Below are 21,681 nucleotides of genomic sequence, written 5' to 3'. Positions count from 1 at the left end.
TTATGAAATACTTCCCAGGTACATGCATAAAGTTCAGCCCAAAAGCCAACTGATTTGTTGTTTCTCTAAAACATTTCATTTTTTGAAGTTGGTCACAGTTTCTGAACGTTTGGTTTGAAATCCTGAAACTGTTTTCTCCTCTTTCCATTAGTACTTCAACATGGATGTTTTTTAATCAGATGTTTGTGTTTTAAACGTTAAATGGAGGTTACAAATGAGGCTTTATCTGTGCAAAAAAAGAACTAGTTAGTTTTAAAGTTAAACCACTTTCAGGGTAAGTGAAGCTCCAGATTTTGTAAGACATGTTTATCAGCCCCAGTACAGAAAAGCACTTAGAAGATGCTTATTGAGTTTCCTAAAATAGGCATATTTTCCCAAGTCCTGATTATCCTATTGATTATTCCCCTCAAAAAGCAGCATGAATATGCACGATGCATGAATATTTTCAGTAAGGGTAGGATTTCTTCAGGACATACACAAGAACTGTGCATGTCTTAAAGCGAGTAATTAATTTCAAATACAGATGGAGCCTTTGGAGCTCTGAAAGTCTGCCGGTTCACATCTGCCTGTATTTTTAAAATGGAGATATATATATATATATATTTATACCCAGAAGACACTGACATCTTCACTGCTGCGGTCTTTGTGTCTGCAGACAGCGCTCTCTCCAGCTAAAAATACCGGTGGATGTTTAAGTTATGGTAGACCATCGATGCTGTGGGCTTCGTAATGGTAAAGCTCAGCTGGTAGGAGCGAGCTGCAGAGCTGGTTGGCAGACGCGGTGCGTCTTAAGTACTGTCCAGGAATAATAGGGGCAATGCTGAGACACAGGCGAGTGGATGATTTCGGTTGATGCGGTCTGGCACTGCGGATGCAGTGAAAATTGTAGAGAGTACGAGTTGAGGACAAGGCGCAGGGCTGAGAGTCAGGAGAGCGGAGTTATATTCCCAGTCCATCGGAGCTCTGCGCTGGGCAAATGGGTTGCCCATTGGTGTAGCTGAGTTGTCTGGGCCAGCGCAGACATTTTTAGCTGCTGTTTGAAGAGCGCTTTGAGAGCTTCCCGAGGAAGATTGCAGGAGATTGCTCTAGGTGACACAGCGTGAAGAGGTAACCTGGCTATGTCTGGTTTGGTTTTGTACAGCGAGGGCAATGTGCATTTCTTTTGAGGAGAATAAATTTAGAAATGTTTCTGTTCGTTTCTTGTGTTAAAAATTAAAATCTTAACTACTCCAGTGGGTGTAGGGCTAATAAAACGGTGGCATCGCAAACTCTGAGGTTGTGTCAATGTACAAATTGGGACCTCTGGTTTTCAGAGTACTGATAAAGTAATTTGAGGTTTGTCTACTCACAGACATCATTTCTGCTTTCCTCCGTGGGTGGATGTTCACGTTCCAGGTTAAGAAAGCCATTTGTGTAAAATACAACCCATGTGCCTTTATTCCAGAATAACAATGTCTGTGCACCTGAGCTAATCGGAAGGAACAGAGGTACCAAAAGATTTAGCTGAGGCAGTTTAAACTGACTGTGAACACTTCATCCCCTTTTCTCCCTAGCCAATAGATGGTTGAGGTATAGTTTAATTTTTCTGAATAAACTGAAATAGGCCTCTCTTAAAGAAAACCTAGGTGTGCTTACCGGGGGGCTGCACAGCTTTCAGTGCCGCTGTTTTAAATGCTGCTACAAGTTTGTGTGTAGACAAGGCCCAAGAGAGTTATGGTGGAGCTATTAGAAGGGGAAGTGATTTTTTCTTAGACTGATTAAAATTCTTTGGGCTTTCTGTTTGTTTGTTTTTAAACACCTATTTAGCTTTTAATTAACATTTAAGAGAAAGGAAGCTGGTTAAATATTCAATACCTCCTCCCTTTCAATTAAGGTAGAACAGTACACAACGCATGATGAGGCCTCTGGGAAGTATGGAAAAATGGAGAAGAGCAGGCTCCTGATTATCATTTTCAGGGGGACTGGAAAGGTGAAACCCATCTGATTATTATTACCGTTAACAATAATAATGTCGAGGCTTTTTTTGAACATCAGAAAGCAGTTTAAAAATGCAGTTATTCTTTCAAACCGTGTATGCTGGGTTTTGCCTTTAAATACCTTCACTTTTCCCATCCTGTTCTTTACTTATTTCGGGGGCAAGGATGGGGGATTTTCTAATAAGCCTTTTTGGTAGCTTAGTAGGGAGGCTGCAGATGCTGCTGAAGTTATTCTTCATGCTACATGCCCTTATTTTCATTTTGATGCAGTTCTTTCAGTCCCGGCGAGTCGGCAGCCTCAAACTATACGGCCCTGAAAGCTCGGCCGAGGAAGTGGGAAAGAGCTATGTTGCCACCATGCTTTGTGCTAGGATCTAGTCTCTTCCCCTTTTTCTTCCTCCCCCTTGAAAAATCCAGTTACCTTCTGTCTGTGAGTCTGTTATCCCTCAAAATTGCACATAAAAACATTCAGAAAAGAATGCCTCAATGAAAGAAATTGATTGGAAAAATATACTAGTATTTATAATTCAATAAATACCCTTCCTAAACTTAAATTCCTTCTTTTTGATTTTGTGTACCCTAATTTATCTAACAAAATACTTCTTTTGTTAGCAATCCTGTTTAAAACAGAATTATGTTAACTAAAAGAAAAAAAAAAGACCATTTTACATTATGGAAACACCTCGAACCACTGCCCAAAAGGTGATGTATTTTTAAGCTTGCTATTTCTTTCAGTGTGGTGAGACAACTTACCTGTAGAAAATACTTTGTTTATATCAAATATCGTACAAAAAAGATTTTTTTTAATCATTGTGTTATGTAAACAGATTTTTAAAATGGACTTGCTGGCACCAGATATCAGTTGTGTAAATGTATATGCCTGAATGAGTGGTTGCTTTTTTTTTTAAGGAATGAAGAGATAGCAGATGCTAAAATGCATAGCTATTGGATATGTTTCATATACTGTGACTTCAAGGTTTACTGGATATAAGAATGCATTGATTTTTAAAAACAGAAATAAATGTTTTGCAAAAAGATTTCTGACTGCGTATAAAACAAGACTTTCCAATTCAACTTTAAAATTAGCTTATTGTGGTGACCTACTATCAAATGCGTGGTGCCAGTACGAGTTTTTTAAGTAGCTGCTATCTTATCTGTTGTGTGGTGACCTATTCAGTGCTATGGCTTTCTGTTTTCAAAAAAACCCAAGGTATTTCCTCCATGATTCTTTCTTCCAAATACATAAACACATGAGTAGCTTTACATGTATGTCTGTCTTGTGATTACTCATCAGTAGAGTTAATGATGTGTATTTACTGGCTGGACTAAAACAAGAATTAGTCCAATTAGTTCAATAATTGGTTATTTACCAAATATTTTCTTAATTATTGAGAGTCTGTTTCTACTTCAGCTGTAAATAACAGAAGATGTCCCACTAATTTCTGCTAAAGTGATATTTTTTCTTTTAAAAACATTTTTTCATAGCTTTTTGTTTCAAAACCTTATTCATAGAAATTAGAGGAAAATTTCACAGTTCCAGAGGATAATGAAAATAACGCCTTCTGTCAGAAGGTTCATAGTTAAGTCAAACTGTCATCCAGGTGAACTTAACACCTTGTGAAGATTTATTTTATTTTATTTGTAAAGGAAAAAAGGCTGAAAGGAGTAGCATGCATATATCTGGAAATAGTCAAATTCTGTTATCTAGAAAATTCTTTACTACTATATGATTAAAAGTTACGTGAGCAACCTAAGACAGAAGTCTCTGAATTGGTTGACCTCAGAGGTGTGTCCTTTAGATGCAAATATCACTAATGTCAATTTTATCTCAGCTGGATATAAATTATATCCAGTTACAACAAGCCCATGCCGTAGAGCTCTAGACGATGATAAAGTTAAAGAGCTGATGAAGGCAAAAAGGCTGGTGCAAAAAGGATTTTGCCTGTGGATTTGGGAACAGGGTCCTGCCCAGCTAGATAGCGTGGGCTTCCTGTTGTGAGGAGAGGAGATGAGACTGTAGAGAAGGCTCTACCCCTTTCTCAGCTTGCTCTTAGTCATTCTCCGATAAGAGGATCTTCAAGAGGGGTTAGAGGGAAAGCAGGGATCAGTTCGGCAGACGACGTGCAAGAGGACCTCTCCTAGGTATCGAGGAGACATTGGGTTTTATCTGCAGGAGGCCATGGTGTAGATAGATACTTCACTAAACTAGAAGCAAATACAAGTCTTGCAAACATTTGTGCTATGCACGCAGAGATATGTAGATAAACCTCAATCTTACTCTTTCTGTATATTTTTTTCTTCTTTTTTTTCCCTCCAGATTCTCTGAAGCAGTTGCATAGTAAGAACAATACTGATGAAAAGCAGTATCAGTAAATCAATAACTTTTTTCTTTCTCTTTTTTAAGGTGAACACACACAAGAAACCAATTCACCTCATTCACTGAAGAAGGATGTAGAAAACATGGGGAAAGGTAAAATAAATAAGGGCCTCTTACATTATAAAACTGCTCTTTGTTTTAATAGAATATGAGGATAATAGGGGGCACTTTTGTTCTGCACCATATTTTAAGCTTGTCAAGTAACATATGAATAATATATGGACCTTTGGGTGGATATAATTGAGATTAATGCATATATATCAATCAATACATGACACTGTAATATAATACTTTAAAATAATATATTACATTGATTTATATTCATGGCTTTCTGCACAAAATCTATTGTAGGTCTATGCAACACTTTTTTTTTTTTTTTATAACTGCTAAAATATTTTGTCTTATAGTAATGAATTGCTCTGCAACTGTTCTTTCAAGAATTATTTATACAGATTAGCAAAACCACTTTTCTTTTCTCTTTGTTAGAGGAACTCCAGAAGGTTTTGTTTGAACAGATCGACTTACGGAGGAGACTAGAACAGGAATTCCAGGTGTTGAAAGGAAACGCGTCTTTCCCAGTCTTCAGTAAGACACATATCTGTGGTTTTGGTGTTATTTGTGGGTGGTTGTTCATTGTCAGATTGTTAAAATGGGAGAGGTATGTTCTCAGTTGTGTTGCCAGGATCTTTGCCTTAGTTCTGCCGAGGTTGATGGCACTTCTGCTGTGGCTTTTCGGGCTGCCCAGGCAGGTCTTTTGTAGGGAGAATCTGAAGCTGGATGTCTATTTTGGTGTATATTTTACTGGTTTTGATAGCATTGAATACAGTGAGTAGACAGAAACACGTCTGGGGCTTCTTGAGGTATAGTGATGTCGGTGGTCTTAACCAGCTTCTTGGAGGCTTTTGAAGACAAGGTACTTCATAGTCATCTTTAGGTGGTTCTGGCTGACGCTGGAGAATTGATTTGGCTTGTGTTTAAGGAGTAGAAATACCTGTTTGGATTTTTCCTCTTGAGATGGGCTATTTGAGATGACCCTTTTATTACGGCTGATGAGCGGGGTGCTGCTATCCAGGGGTGATGGAATGTGCTGGGCATGTGTTAAATAAAAGAAAACAAAATGGACACTTAGTAGGGTTTTCGTGAAGCTGCCAGAAAGTTGAACTGCATAGACAGGGATATGGAAAAAGACCGATTGATTGAGGCCTTTTGAATTACAGTGGCAGCAACAGGGGAAAGTGTGCTTCCAGGAGAAATCCCACGTACATCAGGACAAGCTAGAAGACACAGTAAGGGCTGTCCAACGTGCAGTGAATGTAGTGTTACAGAGCTGGAGTGATCAGGGCGTCTCCATTGCTCTCTGCCCGTCTGTAACACAGCAGCACGCAGAGATCAGTACTGTTGTGCAGGCTTCCCCATGCCTGGCTGTCACAGCTATGCAGCTGCCTGCCCAGACAAGTCCCCCAGTTCAGTATGAAATGCCTCCTAAAGGAAAAAGCATGTTTGAGCCCACCTTTTGCTTCTTCATCAAGTCTAAAGGAGGTCTGACAGGATCACCATTCAATATTTTCCTGTTGTTGATGTTGTGGGTTCTTTTTTAAACTCTGCTTTTTAAAACTTTCGCTTTTTGTCCTTGTTTTCCTGTAAGACTATACATGGATGGAGCACTGCGGAGTTACTTGACTCGCAGCAAGCCAAGATAGATAAGTTAAAACCTTCCCAGACTGATTGTCAGGCTCTTCTGCCATTTGCTAACTTCTGTTAACTCCTGCATGACTGAAATGTCTGACCAGCACTCAATGCAAAATGCCCTCATGTTGGTTTATCATAGTTTCTTGAAGAGTTCAGAAACTCTCTGTTTTGTTAGTCCTCCGAGTTCCTTCATAAAAACTCCAGGGACAAAAAACAGTATTGCCAGTACCGCTGAAGTAAGTCAGTCAACCAAAATCCACTGCTGCAAGCTGAGGAATGTTGCACCTCCCTGAATTGCAGGAAGAGGTGGGGACACAGACAGCATTTTCCTATTATTTAAAGAAAATACATTTTTTCCCCTTTCTGTAGCATCAGATAGAGTAAGTTCAGGGAAGCAAGGAAGTGCGAGGACTCTGGGAATGACTCCATCTTTAGCCCAAGTATCGAAAGATGTAGACAGCTTCATAAATAACGGAGAAGAGCTGCCTGAGGTGATACAGATATTAATGAAAGGAGGATAACCTCATCCTTCAGTATAAATTCAGTCATTACTTGGGTTTGGGAGTGAGGTAATTTTCAAATAATTTGTGTAGATCAAAACACTGATGTGTGGTATTGGCGAAATGGCATCTTGGAGTTTTGCCATTCAGGTCACTCATTTATCCTTTTGTTCTTCTACAGTAAAATTAATGCTCTGTCATTGGCATGTAAATAAACACTGCAATTAAACCACATGAAATACTATTCAAATAAAAGAAAAGAACACGTACGGCTGACCAAGGAAGTGGCGACTGTGTATGCCGGCTTGAAAAATATGTGGTTTCAGTGTACCACAAAGTAGTGGTCAATTTTCTTCAGGATTAAAATAGAAAACAGACAATGTGCTATAAACAATATATACAAGTGACCGTAAAACCTATTTACAGATTTAGATTTACCAAAAAAACCCCCTCCTCCACTTATAATAACACAAGAAAAAGGGTCTTTATAAAGCAAATAAGTTTAAAATCCAAGATAAGTGTGATTTGTCCTCTAGAGCAGTATGTGTTCTGGCAAAAGAGGTGGGGTCTGTTCCAGGCTCTCACTGCCGGACGGGGCTGCTGCTTTAGGTCAGGTATTAGAAACTATTTGTTTTGCCAGGTTTCTCAAGTTACTAACTGCTTGTGGTGGTATTGGATAGGGAGGAGCTAGGGAGAGAAGTCTTTGGAGATCCAACTAAAGGAAAGCTGAGGTAAAATTAAAATTGTATTGATGGATTCATAATAGCTTGGAGACATCCGAGGCTGTAGGCGGGGAGGGAAGAGCAGGCAGGTAACAGGCTTTATATTCCAGTTTGGCTCACTGCCGCATCAGGCTTAGTGGCCATGGGGACTGGATCTCCGTCCCATCCCTAAAGCTGTTGAGGACAGGAACACACTGCCAGGGTAGTTCTCACTCCCACGGGGGGTGGTGGTTCTCCCTGTGCTTTGCACTGTCTGTGGATAAATAAGAAGTCTTTGGCTTTTAAGTCTTCTCAATTTTTTTTAAAAAGGAGAAAATTCATCCCTGTTTCAGCAGGGAGGCAACGTGTGAGATGTGGAAGGTAATACTGTGTCTCTCTAGAAAATGCTCCTGTCGGGTTACCTGGTGTTAACTCCAAAGTCACCTTTTTTGGGGTCTTGCATTTGGGGCGTTATACATAAATAGCATCAAACTACCACCCGCAGCAGTGCTATGCAGTCTTGTGTGTAAGTGGTGTTTGGTTTCCATGCTCTCCTCATGGAAATCACTGTTAAATGAGAACTGATCTTATTTGCAAAGCTCGTTCAGCAGTACTATGCTGCTCACTTCTCTATGGCTAGACCTGCTTAAAATGTAGCCTGTGCTAATTTATAAAACAGCAGACCTTATCTTCTGCTGTTTGCACCTTTATTTTTTGTATTGCTGTTGTACTTGAAAGCTGCAGATGAGGTTTTTCTTTGCATATAAGGTCTCTCAACACAGAGATCACTTGAAGAAAATAAAAAAGATCAGGTCGCTTGACGAAAATGGAAGAATTTGTTGTCCTGGTAGAAATGAGCGCCTGTGCATGGTGGCAGCGTGTTCTCCCAGAACCCTTCACTGGTTTCTACCTTTGGTGTCGGCTGGCATGCATTTTGTCCGGCTGCATTTAACAATGTGGTAATAAAATGGCGGAGATGTAGTCTGGATAGTTAAAGTATTTAATTTTGTGTTAAGAAAACTATTTAAATATTCATATCTTTTCTCTTGGGTATTGCTCATGGCTTTGTCTGTAAGCATTCAGACTCAGATAAATGCTGCCGGAAAAAAACGCTATCCTTACCATTAACACTCCATTTCCACTGTGAGCTTGGACATCTGCAGTGCAGGACTGAGCAAGATTTCTGAGCTGTTTGTTCTGAGAGGTGATGAGCCTGTGAAGAGGCAGTCGGGAGGAAAGTGTTGAGAAGAAAAGGAAAATGTCTCCATATAGTCTACTCAGAGTGAAACTGGAGGACCTTAATAGTAGCTAGCACAGATCTATCAGCCTTTAGTGACCAGGACAGGAGGCAGTCGCCTTTTTAGACTGCACGGCTTTTTTGGGGCTAGGAAGAGAGAAATTGCAAACCTGTTTTATTTCTGTCGGCTTCTTTTTCTGGTCAAGTTGGAGTAGAGGGAATAGGCTGAAATATTCCTTGGGCATTTACTTGAAATCTGAAGAACTTTATTAAGATACTGTTGTCGTGTCCTTTTCAATGTGGCTGTGCTGGACTCCTGATGGTTTCAGCCTGACAAATTTTCTCACTCTTTGTTTCATTGCTATTTTCTTGTTGTCCCAAAGTGCCTCCTTGCCTTTTAAACGACAACTTTTGCATGTCATTCAGAGAGGGCAAAATTCTTGTGTGAAAGAGGAGGACAGACCTCTGCCCCCTTGATGCCCACACTTGATGGGGACATGTCCCCTTTCCCTGCAGGCGAGGTATGTCGTTCCTCTCCGCTGTATCGTGCCACGGCTGCTCACTGCCTTCCTGCTCCTGCTTTTGGGCTTGAGAAGTCGTGGTGAGGCTGTGTGGCTGGTTTGGGAGTGGGTGAGCTCCCAGCACTGCGGCAGCACGCAGAGTATTAATAGGAGCCGCTCATTCTCACCTGGGCTCAAGTCTTTCCATTGCAATTTAGGTATTTCTGTGACTCCCATTACTGTGCTGTCGAAGTATCCCACAGTCATTTAATCCATTAATCCTCCCAATGCACTTGGCAGATGGAGCAATACTATTATTCCTGCTTTACTGGTATGAAAGGCATTCAGAGGCAGACGCACAGAGTCCAGTAAAGCAGATATTGAACCCAGGTTTCCTGAGCCCTGGGCTAATGTCCCAGCAACCGGCGTGTCTGTTTAACTCTTGTAATTGTTAGTTGTAAATAAACCATTTTAGGTGCCTTGGCCTCTTGGTGCGCTTCTCCAAGCTCTGGGTGTTGAGGTGCTCCATGCTGTTTTCTGTTGGCATTCACCTTCCTGCTCCCGTGGTCCAGGACAGGCTTGTTCCCTGGATCAAAATGATGTTGATTGCAGTGGATTTTCTTTCCTCTTCCATTTAATAGTCCATCAGTGCACCCAGGTCTCCATCATGCAACTCTCCAAACTCTTTGCTTCTTGTCAGTAGTTTTGCTTATATTTTTCTGTCTTTTTCCCACCCTCCAACAGCAATGTTATGGAACACAGACCAGCAGTTAATTTTCTACCAAATGAAGTTTTGTCTGAAATGGTTACTGAGGAGGAAAATAAGGGAAGGAGGAGCTACTGGAGCAGGAAGGCTGGCCTGTGCTGTAACCCAGCTGTGCAGGATCTGTCTTTCAAAGACTTTTTCCCTTCTGACTTCCACGTCACTGTTTATGGAGCTTTAGTCTGAGTTTTGTTCAAAGCCATCAGCACTATGTTACAAACTACAAATCAAACCCTGCATCCTTGAACGCTTTCTCACATATTGGACATCCCTATTGACGTCAACAGATTTATGCCAAAGCAAAGAAGAGCAGTTTTTGCTCTTCTCTTCAGTGTTGGTAGAAGTTTGACTAATGACTGCAGAGTCTACAGAGAAAATCACTGTGAGAATAAATGCTAGTGACAGAAACTTAGCAGCCTACATTTGCTAATTGGGGAAGTAGCTGAATCTGATTTTTCCGAAGTTGTTCTGTTGTCTACAGTGTCTCCTACTAGAGAAGAAGTTTTTGTTAGGCATGCGTTTTAATTGGGTGGAGGGCTTTGTAGTGCTTCACAATTCCTCAGTAGCGGTTGTGTTTGATTTCATTTGATTTATATGAATTCTGCTGTGTGGTCTCTGTTTTAATTACTGCATCTACTTTTTTTTTTTTCCCCCTCTTACAGATAATTTTCAAGATCAGATGAAGCGGGAACTAGCATACAGAGAAGAAATGGTACAGCAGCTACAAATTGTAAGTTTGCCTTCCCTGCTAAAAATGTTAGAACTGTCACTTTATGTTTTTTAAATGCAATCCTCAAACTTTTCCTTAGTGAGCCATGCAGATGCGCTATTACCGAGCTCATATAACCTTATACTTAGCAAGACGTAAGCATGCAATTCTCAGCTGGTTTAGAGTCTAATTACCTGGAGATTTACTTTCATACAGTAACCAGATGGGTCTTCATGTTTCAACTAAACGAAATGTGTTGACTCAACACCGAGAGATGCTTCTTCAGAGAGAAACATGAGGACTGAATCAGTAAACCTTAAGCAGTTAAATGTTTCTGCCTTGTATCAGTTGCCAAGGGGTGCATTGCAACCCTCAGTAGGGAATCGGTGCGAGGCCAGCTTCTCACTGGCAAATAGACCTTAGGATGTGTCTTTTTCAAATTTGAGCCACTAGAAGAAGTGCTTAACTCAGCAGTAAAGGATCGAGTTGCCAAAACACAGTTCAGTGCAGGCACACGTTGCTGTTTGGTCTCTTGCTTGTTATTTTAAAATCAAGAGGGATTTTGCTTGTGTGTGTTAGTGCAACTCTAGATCATTGCATACAACTGTGCTGTTTTGAAAACTTGACATCCTTAATCCAGTACAAGCGAGGGGTGGAGTACGTGAAGCTGTTTCTTACTTGGATACTCCTTAGTGTGGTTTTAAGAGCAGGGCATCATAACGAATGGGAGGCTATCAGCTAATGCTTGTTTTGCTAGTGCTTTTTCTGTGATTAGTCTGACATTATTCAACAGGGGTCTTTTGAGGCAGGCTTGCCAAATGTCCCCACTTACCTGAATCAGCCCTGTGCTCGAGCATCTAAATGTTCCTTGTGCTTGTCACAGACCCTGTTGCAGAGAAGGCATTGTCCAGCCTTCTGGTCCTGTCATTTTCTAATTGATGGGTTAAGACATAAAAATAAAGCTGAAGGCCTGGATTGTCAAACTTGTGCGCCTATGTTTAGAGGCATTTAGGAGTGGCCTTATTTTTAGAGCTGCCGAACATTCCTGCTCCCTATTCCTGCTGACTTCAGAGATTTCAATGAGAGATGGAGGGTGCTTGAAGGAGGTTGTTTATGGAGGAAATTCAAGTCCAGAACATCTTTGGCGATTTTTTGCTGCTGGTCTCTACTCTTTTCCTTTAATGCGTCCAGTTGTTACTGTGTTCCCCTTGGTCTCCGGATGCCAGGCAAGGAGTTTGGCTTGATCTGTGAATTGCATTGTCACAGAAGATGGTAATTAGGGTGCCATCCTGAAAAGTACTTCCCCTGCTGCTTTGGACTTGAGGCAAGTGACCTGTCTGATTCCTGCTGTGAAGCACATTTAAGCACAAAGTTTGTAGGCCCCCTTCAGCCTTTATCTCTTGTGTCGGCTGAACTTGGAGCTAACTAACTCTCCCTTCCAGGGAGAGAATGGATCATCTCTGCCATTCATGTTGTGGCCCAGTTGTGAAGTTGTTTCTGAAACTGGGTATCCCAGGCCTCCAGTGAGCCAGCTGTGGTGGTTTTTCTGATTTACAGGAAGTGGAGAAATGCCGAGGTTCAGTGTAGTGCTTTTTCTCGGGCAGGAAAAGAAATAGGATCATGTAATTCACACCCTTTTCGCTCACTGATGCATGCTACAGAAAGACTAATAGTCGTTTAATCATTAAACAGAGGTGCCCGAATGTACTTACAGAGACTAGTTTCAACATTTAATGTACTGTACCAACAATTCAGGACCTTTTCACTCACTGTGGCTGCCTGAGTTTAATTATCATTAGTAGAAATGTTGTCAAATCATCAGTAAGCCTTTATGCTCCCATTTGGGTATCCCTCCCGATATCGGTGAGGCAGGCTGTGTATCAGTGAGACCGATAAAAGGATGTTTGCATGTGAAGAATTGAGAGACTGCTGCAAATAACCAGTGTGTTTGTTCAAGCTGGGTGCAGAAATCTTCAGTGATGTTTTGGTTGATAACTGAAACGGAGTCAGCACTTTTGGTGTCGTAATCCCTGCAGTTACTTTAATTCATTCATGTGAATATATTTTGTATGGTTATATCTAGAATTAAGATTAATGAGCTGAATGAGCTAACGATAGAACTCCTTTGGCCTTCTTGGGTTATGGCATGGATGAATTAAAGCTTTTGGTGCAGAATACACAAAAAGCATGGTTACTTTTGATTTCTTTGTTTGTTTGGTTTTGTTGTTTTGTTTTTAACAGGAGCAGGTTGTTTTGTTTTGTATGTACCTGGGATGCTGTACTATTGCTTTAACAGAGCTGCCCACACCTAATTTTCTTGTTAACATAGAAGTGCAAAGAGGAAAGCAGAAGTGTTTAATGCATGCTTAAATCTTAATAGTATTTACAGCTTCATGGATGTGTACCTTTGTAGTATTAAACTCAAAATTTACTGGTATAACTCGCCACGGAACTTGGCTTAATTGCTTTTTTTTATTTTACAAACAATATAAATGCACAGAGTCAATTTCTTTTGGCTCTTCTCACTGCTGAAGGATTATACAACTTAAATTAGTCCTTCCTCAACACTTGTGCATGATTGTGAAGGCATCTCTTGTAACAGTGGGTACCAGAGGCAGGTTTTGCCAGAACAATGGTTTCACTCACCCTCAACTGGAATTCTTCAAGCTGCGTAACTGAGTAGTCAGACTTGAAAATAAACTGCCTTGGCGTGTTTGATGTGTCAGAAATCTCTGGAATACAACAAGCTGAAGCTAAGCGTGAAAAAATGAACCAAATATAATCGTATTTGAAAACTTTCTAGTGCGAACGCCCGCTGTAACCTGACTGTTACACGGCAAGGACTGCTTGAAGGTAGTGCTTCGCGCCCGGCCAGTACCGAACACTGAACCTAACGCTTTCTTCTCACGGTTCTGGGATGACATTGTGAAACTGCAGTGCAGAAGGCGATGATAAATCGCCACGCGTGGAGGGCAGCCGCGCTGAGTGGGGTGGCAGCTCCGGGGGGTGCTGGCGCGGGCTCCGGGTGCCCTCTGCCGCTCCCCGGCGGTCACTGCACCCGCAGCGGCTGCCAGTGACGTGCATTTAATATTCTTCATTAAAAGCCTCAGTTAAAGCAGTGTTTAATCAATGGGATTTTATTTTAATGCTCTGTCCGCTCCGGACTTTTAAAAAAAAAATTATTTTATGGCTTCCTGAACGTCAGGAGCGAGGCTTAGATCATTGGGAAAATGGAGGGTGGGTCCTGTTCTGTTACATCCTCTGCGATGGATGTTGGCTTTTTTGGACATAACTTGGCTTGGTAGGCAGCTGGAGCAGTGGGACATTGTGCAGCCATCAGCAATTTCTGTTGAGAAGGGAGTTGGTTGGAGTGTTTGGAGCAGCTACCAGGAAGGATCGCAACCTGTTTGTGCCAAGCTCTCGGCCAAGTGCCCAGAAGCAACCGATCGTCATATTTAACAAGAAAATGGATCTTAAATCACCGAATGCGTTTTTCGCTGCTTCCTCCTTCAAAGCGCCGTCTCCCAAATTGGCTAAGTACAGTGCATGTACTTGGAGGTCGTATTTTACTTCAGGCGTGGGTCGTCTGGCTTCTGTTATTAAGCTGTACAGAAAGGGCCACTGAGAAGAAATCGCTGCCCATCAGGTTGGGGTAAATTCGAACATGCCTCATGTGGTACAGCCTCAGAAGAGCTCACCTGCCTTCCTAGTTGTCGGTTTCTGTCCAGCGTGACTAGAATTCATCTGTCAGGACAGCCCAGCCAGCCTAACAAAGTAGTGAGTCAGTTCCTGCTTGAGACTCTGTATCTGTCTGATATTGTCTTCTGAGCAATGGTGTTAGTGGATCAAATTTAAAAAGCATAAACTTTCTTCCTAGCTGCCTGGTGGGAGAAAAAGATCAGAAGCAGCATTCCCAGCATGACGATATTTATCCTTTTATGTTTTTGTGAACCCCTCTAAAACATTGCCACACGGAAGTAGAGCACCAAGCAGCAAATTTAAGCTCCTGCAAACAGGCTAGCTTTTCTTAATTGCCTTCCAGGGGTCCCTTACAAGTAGTTTGTAGGTTCCCAGGAAGCGCTGACCACAGTTGTAACCTATCCATCAGGAAAAGCTAAGGTGGTGTTCATCACCCTGCCATGGTGGTTCAGATAACTAAGATCAGGTAGTGATCAATCCCACTAATTTTACATAGGGGTAAAAGGCAGCAGGTCTTTGAGGCACGTTAGAAATGTGAATTACTCAGGCAGTCCCTTGTCTTTCCAGCTCAAGTGGAAAGTGTTGGTTTGGTTTTGTTTGGGTTTTTTTTTTTTAATTTATTTATAATCCCATGAACTGACTTCCTCCTCACTAGCCTAACTTTGGTCTGATAACGTTCAGAGCTCAGAACTGTATCCGGCTGAAACTCCTCTGATGTTTGATGGCCTTCTACTCTCAGTGCTTCTTTGAATCAACTCCGTTCTTCAGAGGCAGACAATAAAATAAATCAGGAACTATCTACCTGCAAAATTGATATCTATCTCTGCATCATCTTTCACCCTGATCTTCAAAGATTCGCAAGGAGTGTTTAAAAGAAGAAAAAAATCTACCATGTGGTAATGTTGGTAGATCTTCAGAGGTATGAGATCATGTTCCTCTGGGTCCGACTGTAATTAAGAAAAGCACCAGTAGGTTTAATTCCTATTTTAGGTTGTATATGGAAAGTAGGTGCTTTGTACAACTAACGTATTCATTATACAAACAAGGAATAGCCATATTTTTGCGTGCAGAGACCTTGGTCACTGCATGCCTGTCACTCCATATTCGAAAAGTGGAAATAGGAAATAGCAGTGCTTTATTGGGATTTCTGTTTTGGTCCTCTGCTTGAAGTGGTCCAGCTAGATTGATTGACCTTGACAAGAATGTTAGAGGCAAACATCGGTTCAGCAAATGGCTCTTGGATTTCTTGAGCTGCATCTTGTGCTGAAGTGCCTGTCCACTGACACCCGGATAATAACAACGGGTAAAAGAGCGTTTCTGGAACTGTGTTTACTGTGTCTTGCAGACTCCAAGGCAGATTTCATTATCTTGCCCCCCCCCAAAACAGAGACATGTTTATATTTTTTCTCATTAATTTCTTCTTCTGTGCTTTAGCAGTTGGGATGATACTACAGGTCTGTTTCTATATGTTCTGTTATCTTCATTTGATTTTTGGTGGAGTTCCTCTCCAGATTTAGTGGTACAAATTGGGAATATGTTCTTTTGATGCCGAAAGAAGCATACACATCCCTGACTGTGTACAGAAAAGTGAGCTGACAAGTACTATTTGGACCAGAATTTTATTTGCCACTGTCTGCTTTTTTAAGACAGGTGAGCAAAACTTGTATCTTCACAATGTATCTGGGTACGCCTTGGGTTAATAGGATGGAGCTGTGCCTCTTTCTCCAGTAAATTCAAATGTTAAAGAAAAGGAATGACTTGTAGCATTAATAGTTATTAAAAACAGAAGTAAAAGCTTCCTTTCCTTTAGAATCTGCAGAAGTTCTGATCAAAAATGGATGCGTATGTACCAGAGAGCCACAAGCCAGCCTCTGCTATTGCCTGTGTGCAAAATCCTTTTTCTATGGTATTAGTGTGCTCCAGTACTTAAAAATACGTAGGGGAGAGACTGCATACTCCAGCCATGACTCTCTATTGCCTTGCATCCTGTGCAGACCGGTACGCTGCCCTGAGCACACGCCACTACCCACCCGGGAGGGAAGAGTCTCTGAACTCGGCCCACACAGCTATAAATACTTTCACAGGGCAATAGTGGAGACTGACGCTCTGGGGCATGCTGTTGGCACTTAGATTCCTCTTCCAGCTCTTGAAGGCTCAGTGCATGCTTTTTCTTCTGCTTAATCCCACGCATTGTTCTATCCAGAAGCACCATGTGTGCAGAGACTGTAGCTTTCCAGTGGCAGTTCAGCTGCACATCTGTCTCCTTTCCTGCATAAATATCCTTTGCATTTGGAAGGGCTGTCTTGGCTGGACAGTGTTCTGACTGAGGTCTCAAGTGCACTCTCTGGAAATGAGAATTGTTTAACTAAATACCTGTAGATACGCATTAGGTAATAGTGCTTTGGGGTACTGAAAATTCCTTCTTCAAGCAATAGAAGCCAGGGCGATGTATCATTGTGTACCCCACTTAGAGATGGGATGCAAAGGTGAAGTCTTCAGAAGAGGATGGTGTACAGAAGCTTCTTTGATGGCCAAGTGTTGCAGGGATCAGGCATGCACTTTAGAAATGAATCCCCAATCCCATCCACTTATCTGTGCTTTGGTTCATGTTGTGGAGCAGACTTAGAGCTTGCAAACGGGATTCCTTCCGGACGAAGCATGCGAGGATGTGTTCCAGGAATGCACATAGGAGTGTGCTCTAGCTCTTACCTGGTAATCAGTACCCAGGACCAGACTAGAGCTAGCCTGAAGAAAAAAAAACCAAAAGACATGCAGTATGGACACTGGATCTTTCTTCTGCACCCTACAGATTGGTTCCCATTGTGATGTATTTCCTATTAATGTGGACTTAGTCATAAGAAACAGATTGCTTGCTACTTAAAACCGAACTATCTGCACTTCTGTGACTGCTGACAGGGGTGTGCACCCTTTGATAAGAGCCACACATTGGATCTTCATGCCCATTTAAGCGCCGATCCTATCTTCATCGCAGCGGTCACCATGGATGCACAAAAGGGGACTGTATTGTCATGAAGAGCCCTAAATACTATTCCACTGCAGCACCAGAGTTACCAAATGCTCTTCCAATGACAAAAGTAGAAGATGACATTGTAGGTGATTTAACTCATGAAGAAAGCAGTCATTTCCCAATTGAACACCCACCTCTCCCAGTTTCATTTATTACCAGGAGAATGGATAAACCAACACACATTGAAGAGACGCTGATGTGCCAAATATAGCAGAGAAGTGGATTAAGAACAGTTAATTTCTGACAAAATGTACCCCGTTGTATTATCTAGGTCAGTACAGCTTGGGAGATGTCCTATATAATTGGCGGCCATGCAAACCGATGTTGCCTGTCGGCCGTTGTGAGCGGGAGAGAGGAAGAAAGCAGTTGGTGAAGCATCATGGGTCTCAGCTGAAATGTGCTTATTCGGGCAGTTTGTTTGTGGCTCCCTTTTGAATCTAAACCATGGAAACAGGTGATCAGGTGAACAGTTTCTTTGCATACTTCTCTCTGCTGCAGTTTGGAGAGGAGTTTTCCAGCCTTTGTGAACACCGTGCCCTGGAAGGCAGCTCTGTTCAAGGACCCGGTGGAGGGGAGAGCTCTGGATTTTGGAGGGATCTGGCAGCAAGCTTCCTGATAGCTTTTAGCTTCGGTCAAGGGTAGGGGTTGTAAGAGTAGTCAGACAAAACACCGGGATCCTGGGTCTTTCCAGGTCATCAGTAGTTTGATCCTCTCAGTTCATGCACACACATTTCCCTTTTCCCAGGGCTGTGTAGCGGGGGAAGCGGCATGCCCTCATGAAAGGCTTCTGCTTTCATTCAGCCAGACGACTCCTCTTTGCAGACACTGCTGCTTCCTGGTGCTGCTGCTTTCCATCAGATTGACCTCCTTTCCTGAGAGATGAAGGGGTTAGTTCCTGAGCTGCAGATGCCCCTTTCTTACCTCTCATCCTGAGCTTTCCCTGCTCTTTTCTTTATTAAGGTAGGCAGGGCTGGATACATCTCTCGATGTCATTGCAGATACTACGCTTTACGCCAGCCCAGAGACATGCTGAGCACAATTCACACAAATGTCCTCACACACTGTGGGCATAATGTAATTAAAACCAAAACAGGGATGTACAAGAATGCATGTTAGGTATATGGTCAGTGGATATGGATGCAAAGTCACGTGCTTCTAGTATGTTATTAGATGTGTGGGGCAGGTTGCTTGAACTCTCTGCATTTGCCTGTCTGTTCCTTTTGCTGTTTGTGCAGCTTAAGGCCTTGCTCCTGACTTCAGCCCAGCCTGTTTGTCAGCTTGCAGTAACATATTTGACGTTATTTGTGAAGATATTCTGGAGTGCCTGACAGCAGAAGCAGGTCACCTCAGTGTGCAGCAGCACCTAGGAGTATAGGGACGTAGATTTTTCTGATCCCAACCTGAATTCCTCCAACAGTCCTTCCAAAAGGCAGCATCAAAGAATAGTGAATCTGTAGTCACTTGGATTCCTATCTATGGAGAAATCCCAGAGCAATTTAGTTTTGTTGCATTCTGAAGGCCCAGCATTGAAAAAGAGCAGCCCCGTACTGTATTCCCAGTAGCCAGTGAGCACATCATCCCACTTTGTTTCTAAATATAACTATGTTCCCTAATATGCCTATGTTCTCTGTTTTTCTTTAATTATTTGTTCCACTTCAGTGGCTTCCCTCAGATTGGTGCAAGTCAGAGATAACTATTATGAACTTCCTAATTACGGTGATATAAATATATGAAGTCTCATACTCCCAACCTGCTGTATTTCGGCTGTGCAGAGATCAGTGCGTGTTGCCTGCTCTGTTACAGGCAGCTGATTTTTGTTGTCTCACAGGGAGCAGAATGGGTGGTGGCTTTACTTTTTGTCAGCGATGGATGTAAGCAAAACATTGGAAGACATCTTTTACCTTGGATTTTAAGATCTATCTGTTGTTTTAATTTGGGCCGTTTTTATTTTATTTCTGCTTCAACATTCTTGCAGTTTTGTAAAGAGTTCAATCCTGTAATTTAAGGCACTGTTTCCTAAGATGATACAGGGAGGCAAAGAAAACCTTTCATTTGCAGGGATTCCAGCTTGGATGTTTCATTAGCCAAACCTTGGCTTAAAGCAGTGGCTTTGTTTCTGTGTCATTGCAGATTCCCTATGCAGCAAGCTTGATCAGGAAAGAAAAGCTCGGTGCACACCTCAGCAAAAGCTAAAGGTGAGCTTGTGAAAGAAGAGACTTATTCTGCCTGACCTGGCCGTCGTGTTTTCCTTTGCAGCCATTGCAGGAATTAAGAGGATCATTCTGTTGCTTGGTGTTACTCATTTTGGTCTAAAAGCTCTGTCTGTGGAGGTGTTGTGCTACTGTCTAAAGCTGATGACTGAGATGTCACATGAATTATGAGGCTTCACTGGGGTAGCACGTAGTGTTGAGAGTTGGGTGAATCCAGGCCTCATCGCCTGAGCATGTGCTTCTGCTCTCTGGCACTGGAAAGTGGCGTCAAGTTCATGTCCCTTCAGTGGAAGGAGGGAAATAACCTTGGCATTCACCATGCAGTAAAAGTTCACGCACGGGCAGGTAGGGATGGGTTTTTCTGCCCATAATGGAGCTTCTTCAGCTCCAGGAAAGAGCAGTATCTTTTGGGAGCTTTACAGAACTACACCGACACCGTCTTCTGTCGTTCAGTCTCCTGCAGATGGCAGTTACCCTGCTGCCCCTGCGCAGGATCTTCCTAAACCCAACGCTGCATTTTTCAGGAGTGTTTCTTAGAAGCGTTCAGTCAGAAGAAACACCGTCTCCATCATCAGTGGCCTGGGAGATTCGAGTTTCACGTGCTAAAGCCTTAACATTTAAACGACATTCTCTTTTTTTTCTGCTAAAACAAGATTTTCTCTGTCTTGGAGACAGAGAGGCAAAAAGCCGGTAGCCCTGCTACTGTGTTATGCCACAAAATCTGGCTTGTGGATTCACTGAAAAAATCCCTGAGGTGGAGTAGGTGGATTAGGAAAAAAAAGCTATTTGTATGTAGAGACCTCAGTTAATGCACAGAGTGGAGGTATTCAAGAGAAAGTCTGGGGCATCTGAGAAGGGTTTGATAGTATAGATGATGGAGGTTTGCGTGAGCCATGGAAGAAGCAGATACTTAACAACATTAGGAGTAAGTATAGAGTAACCAGATAACCAGTATCTGTGGCCTTGAGCTCTGCCTACTGAGATAAGGAGATTAATCTAAGCATCAAGTTGGTCTGTTTTGCCCTCTTGTGCATACGTTCTTACTGACTGCCAGCATTTTTCGGTTGAGTCTACATTAATCTGAGCACTGATTTAAAATCATTTCAGTGATATTAATATCCTGAATAAAACAGTACGTCTCCTCAGATGAGAAGCAGCGGGTCCTGCCCCAAGCGCCTTGTCCAAAGCACTGATCTACAATAAAAGTCTGCCCGAGGATGGCAGCATCAGATGAACGGCACCGTTTGTTCCCAGCATCAGCTTTTCATCAGCTGACAATCCCTGCAAGGAAAGTGTTGGCATCGCAGCTACGAGCATTTCCTGCTTATTTGCCGAGAGTATGAAGGATGGATGCATTTCTCATGCTGTTTTTGTTTCCAGTGGCACACCATCCCTGCAGACAACAGGGATTTCTCTAAGTAGGCCCTCGTGCTTTTGAAAGATTAGTTGTTACTTAACTGCTAAGCTAAATCAGTCAAGCAGAGAATCGCAACTATGTTGTTCAGAAGCAATTTCAGATTCTCAATGTGCCAAGCAGAAAAGAGTTGCCTCAAGAAGAAACGTGTGTGCACATACATACCCACACAATACACCAAGGGGGTGAAGACCCTGTGCGTTGCAGAGCAACCGCTCAATTAATGCTCTGTGTTTCTTGGCTGCCCTCGTTGGGCTTTTGTGTTCCTTTCCACAGCAGGTTTTGTGTTTAGTTGTACTTAAGTCGGTTACAATTTGCGCTTCATCTTTAATGCGAGTATTTCCATGTGACCCTGCAGATACTAACTAGCAAAGTCTCAGAGGATGCTTCTGGAGCAGGTGACTTACGTGTATCCCTTTTTCAAGGACTGTAAATAAATGTTGTAATTCTGTGAGTAAAGAAATCTCAAACTTGGGCTTAGTGTTGGTAACATTTTCTCTCTCTCTTTTTTTTTTTTTTTTTTAATTCCCAGAAGCACAGGATCTTTTGCAGCTGTTACCTTGTAAGTTATAACCCACCACTCAGAAACCTGACTTGTATAAAGACTGAGAAAATGGAAGGGCTTGGGAATTTAAAGAACAAACAAATCAGGTTCCTCTGAACCCAAGGACAAGTGACCTCAAAGCATCATGGACAACCATGTAAAATAGAATGTAGCAGCCATTTATTAGTAAAAACAAAACAACAAAAAAAAAATTCAAAAAATGCCTGTCCTGGATCTTTTTTGGTGGTACCAAAGTTTAAGTCTTTGTGTTTTTAGAAGGACTACTGAACTTGATAGAGAAAATGCTTTCGATGACTCGTACAGATAAGCTGTG

The 21,681-nt window shown here is 42.1% G+C and overlaps 1 protein-coding gene across 1 annotated transcript in view; it reads left to right on the top strand.

Annotated features, from left to right (window-relative positions):
* Positions 1-21,395, top strand: part of SKOR2 (SKI family transcriptional corepressor 2) — a 27,898-nt gene extending 6,503 nt beyond the window's left edge. The window contains 5 exon segments of the mRNA XM_050913497.1: positions 4,381-4,446; positions 4,840-4,938; positions 10,406-10,473; positions 19,310-19,374; positions 21,336-21,395. Coding sequence (XP_050769454.1) covers positions 4,381-4,446; positions 4,840-4,938; positions 10,406-10,473; positions 19,310-19,372 — 296 coding nt within the window. The 3' untranslated portion in view covers positions 19,373-19,374; positions 21,336-21,395.
* The last annotated feature ends 286 nt before the right edge of the window (positions 21,396-21,681 follow it).

Source organism: Gymnogyps californianus, chromosome Z, assembly GCF_018139145.2.
Source record: "Gymnogyps californianus isolate 813 chromosome Z, ASM1813914v2, whole genome shotgun sequence".
In the NCBI taxonomy this organism is placed as follows: domain Eukaryota; kingdom Metazoa; phylum Chordata; class Aves; order Accipitriformes; family Cathartidae; genus Gymnogyps; species Gymnogyps californianus.
This window is presented reverse-complemented; position numbering and strand designations above follow the sequence as displayed.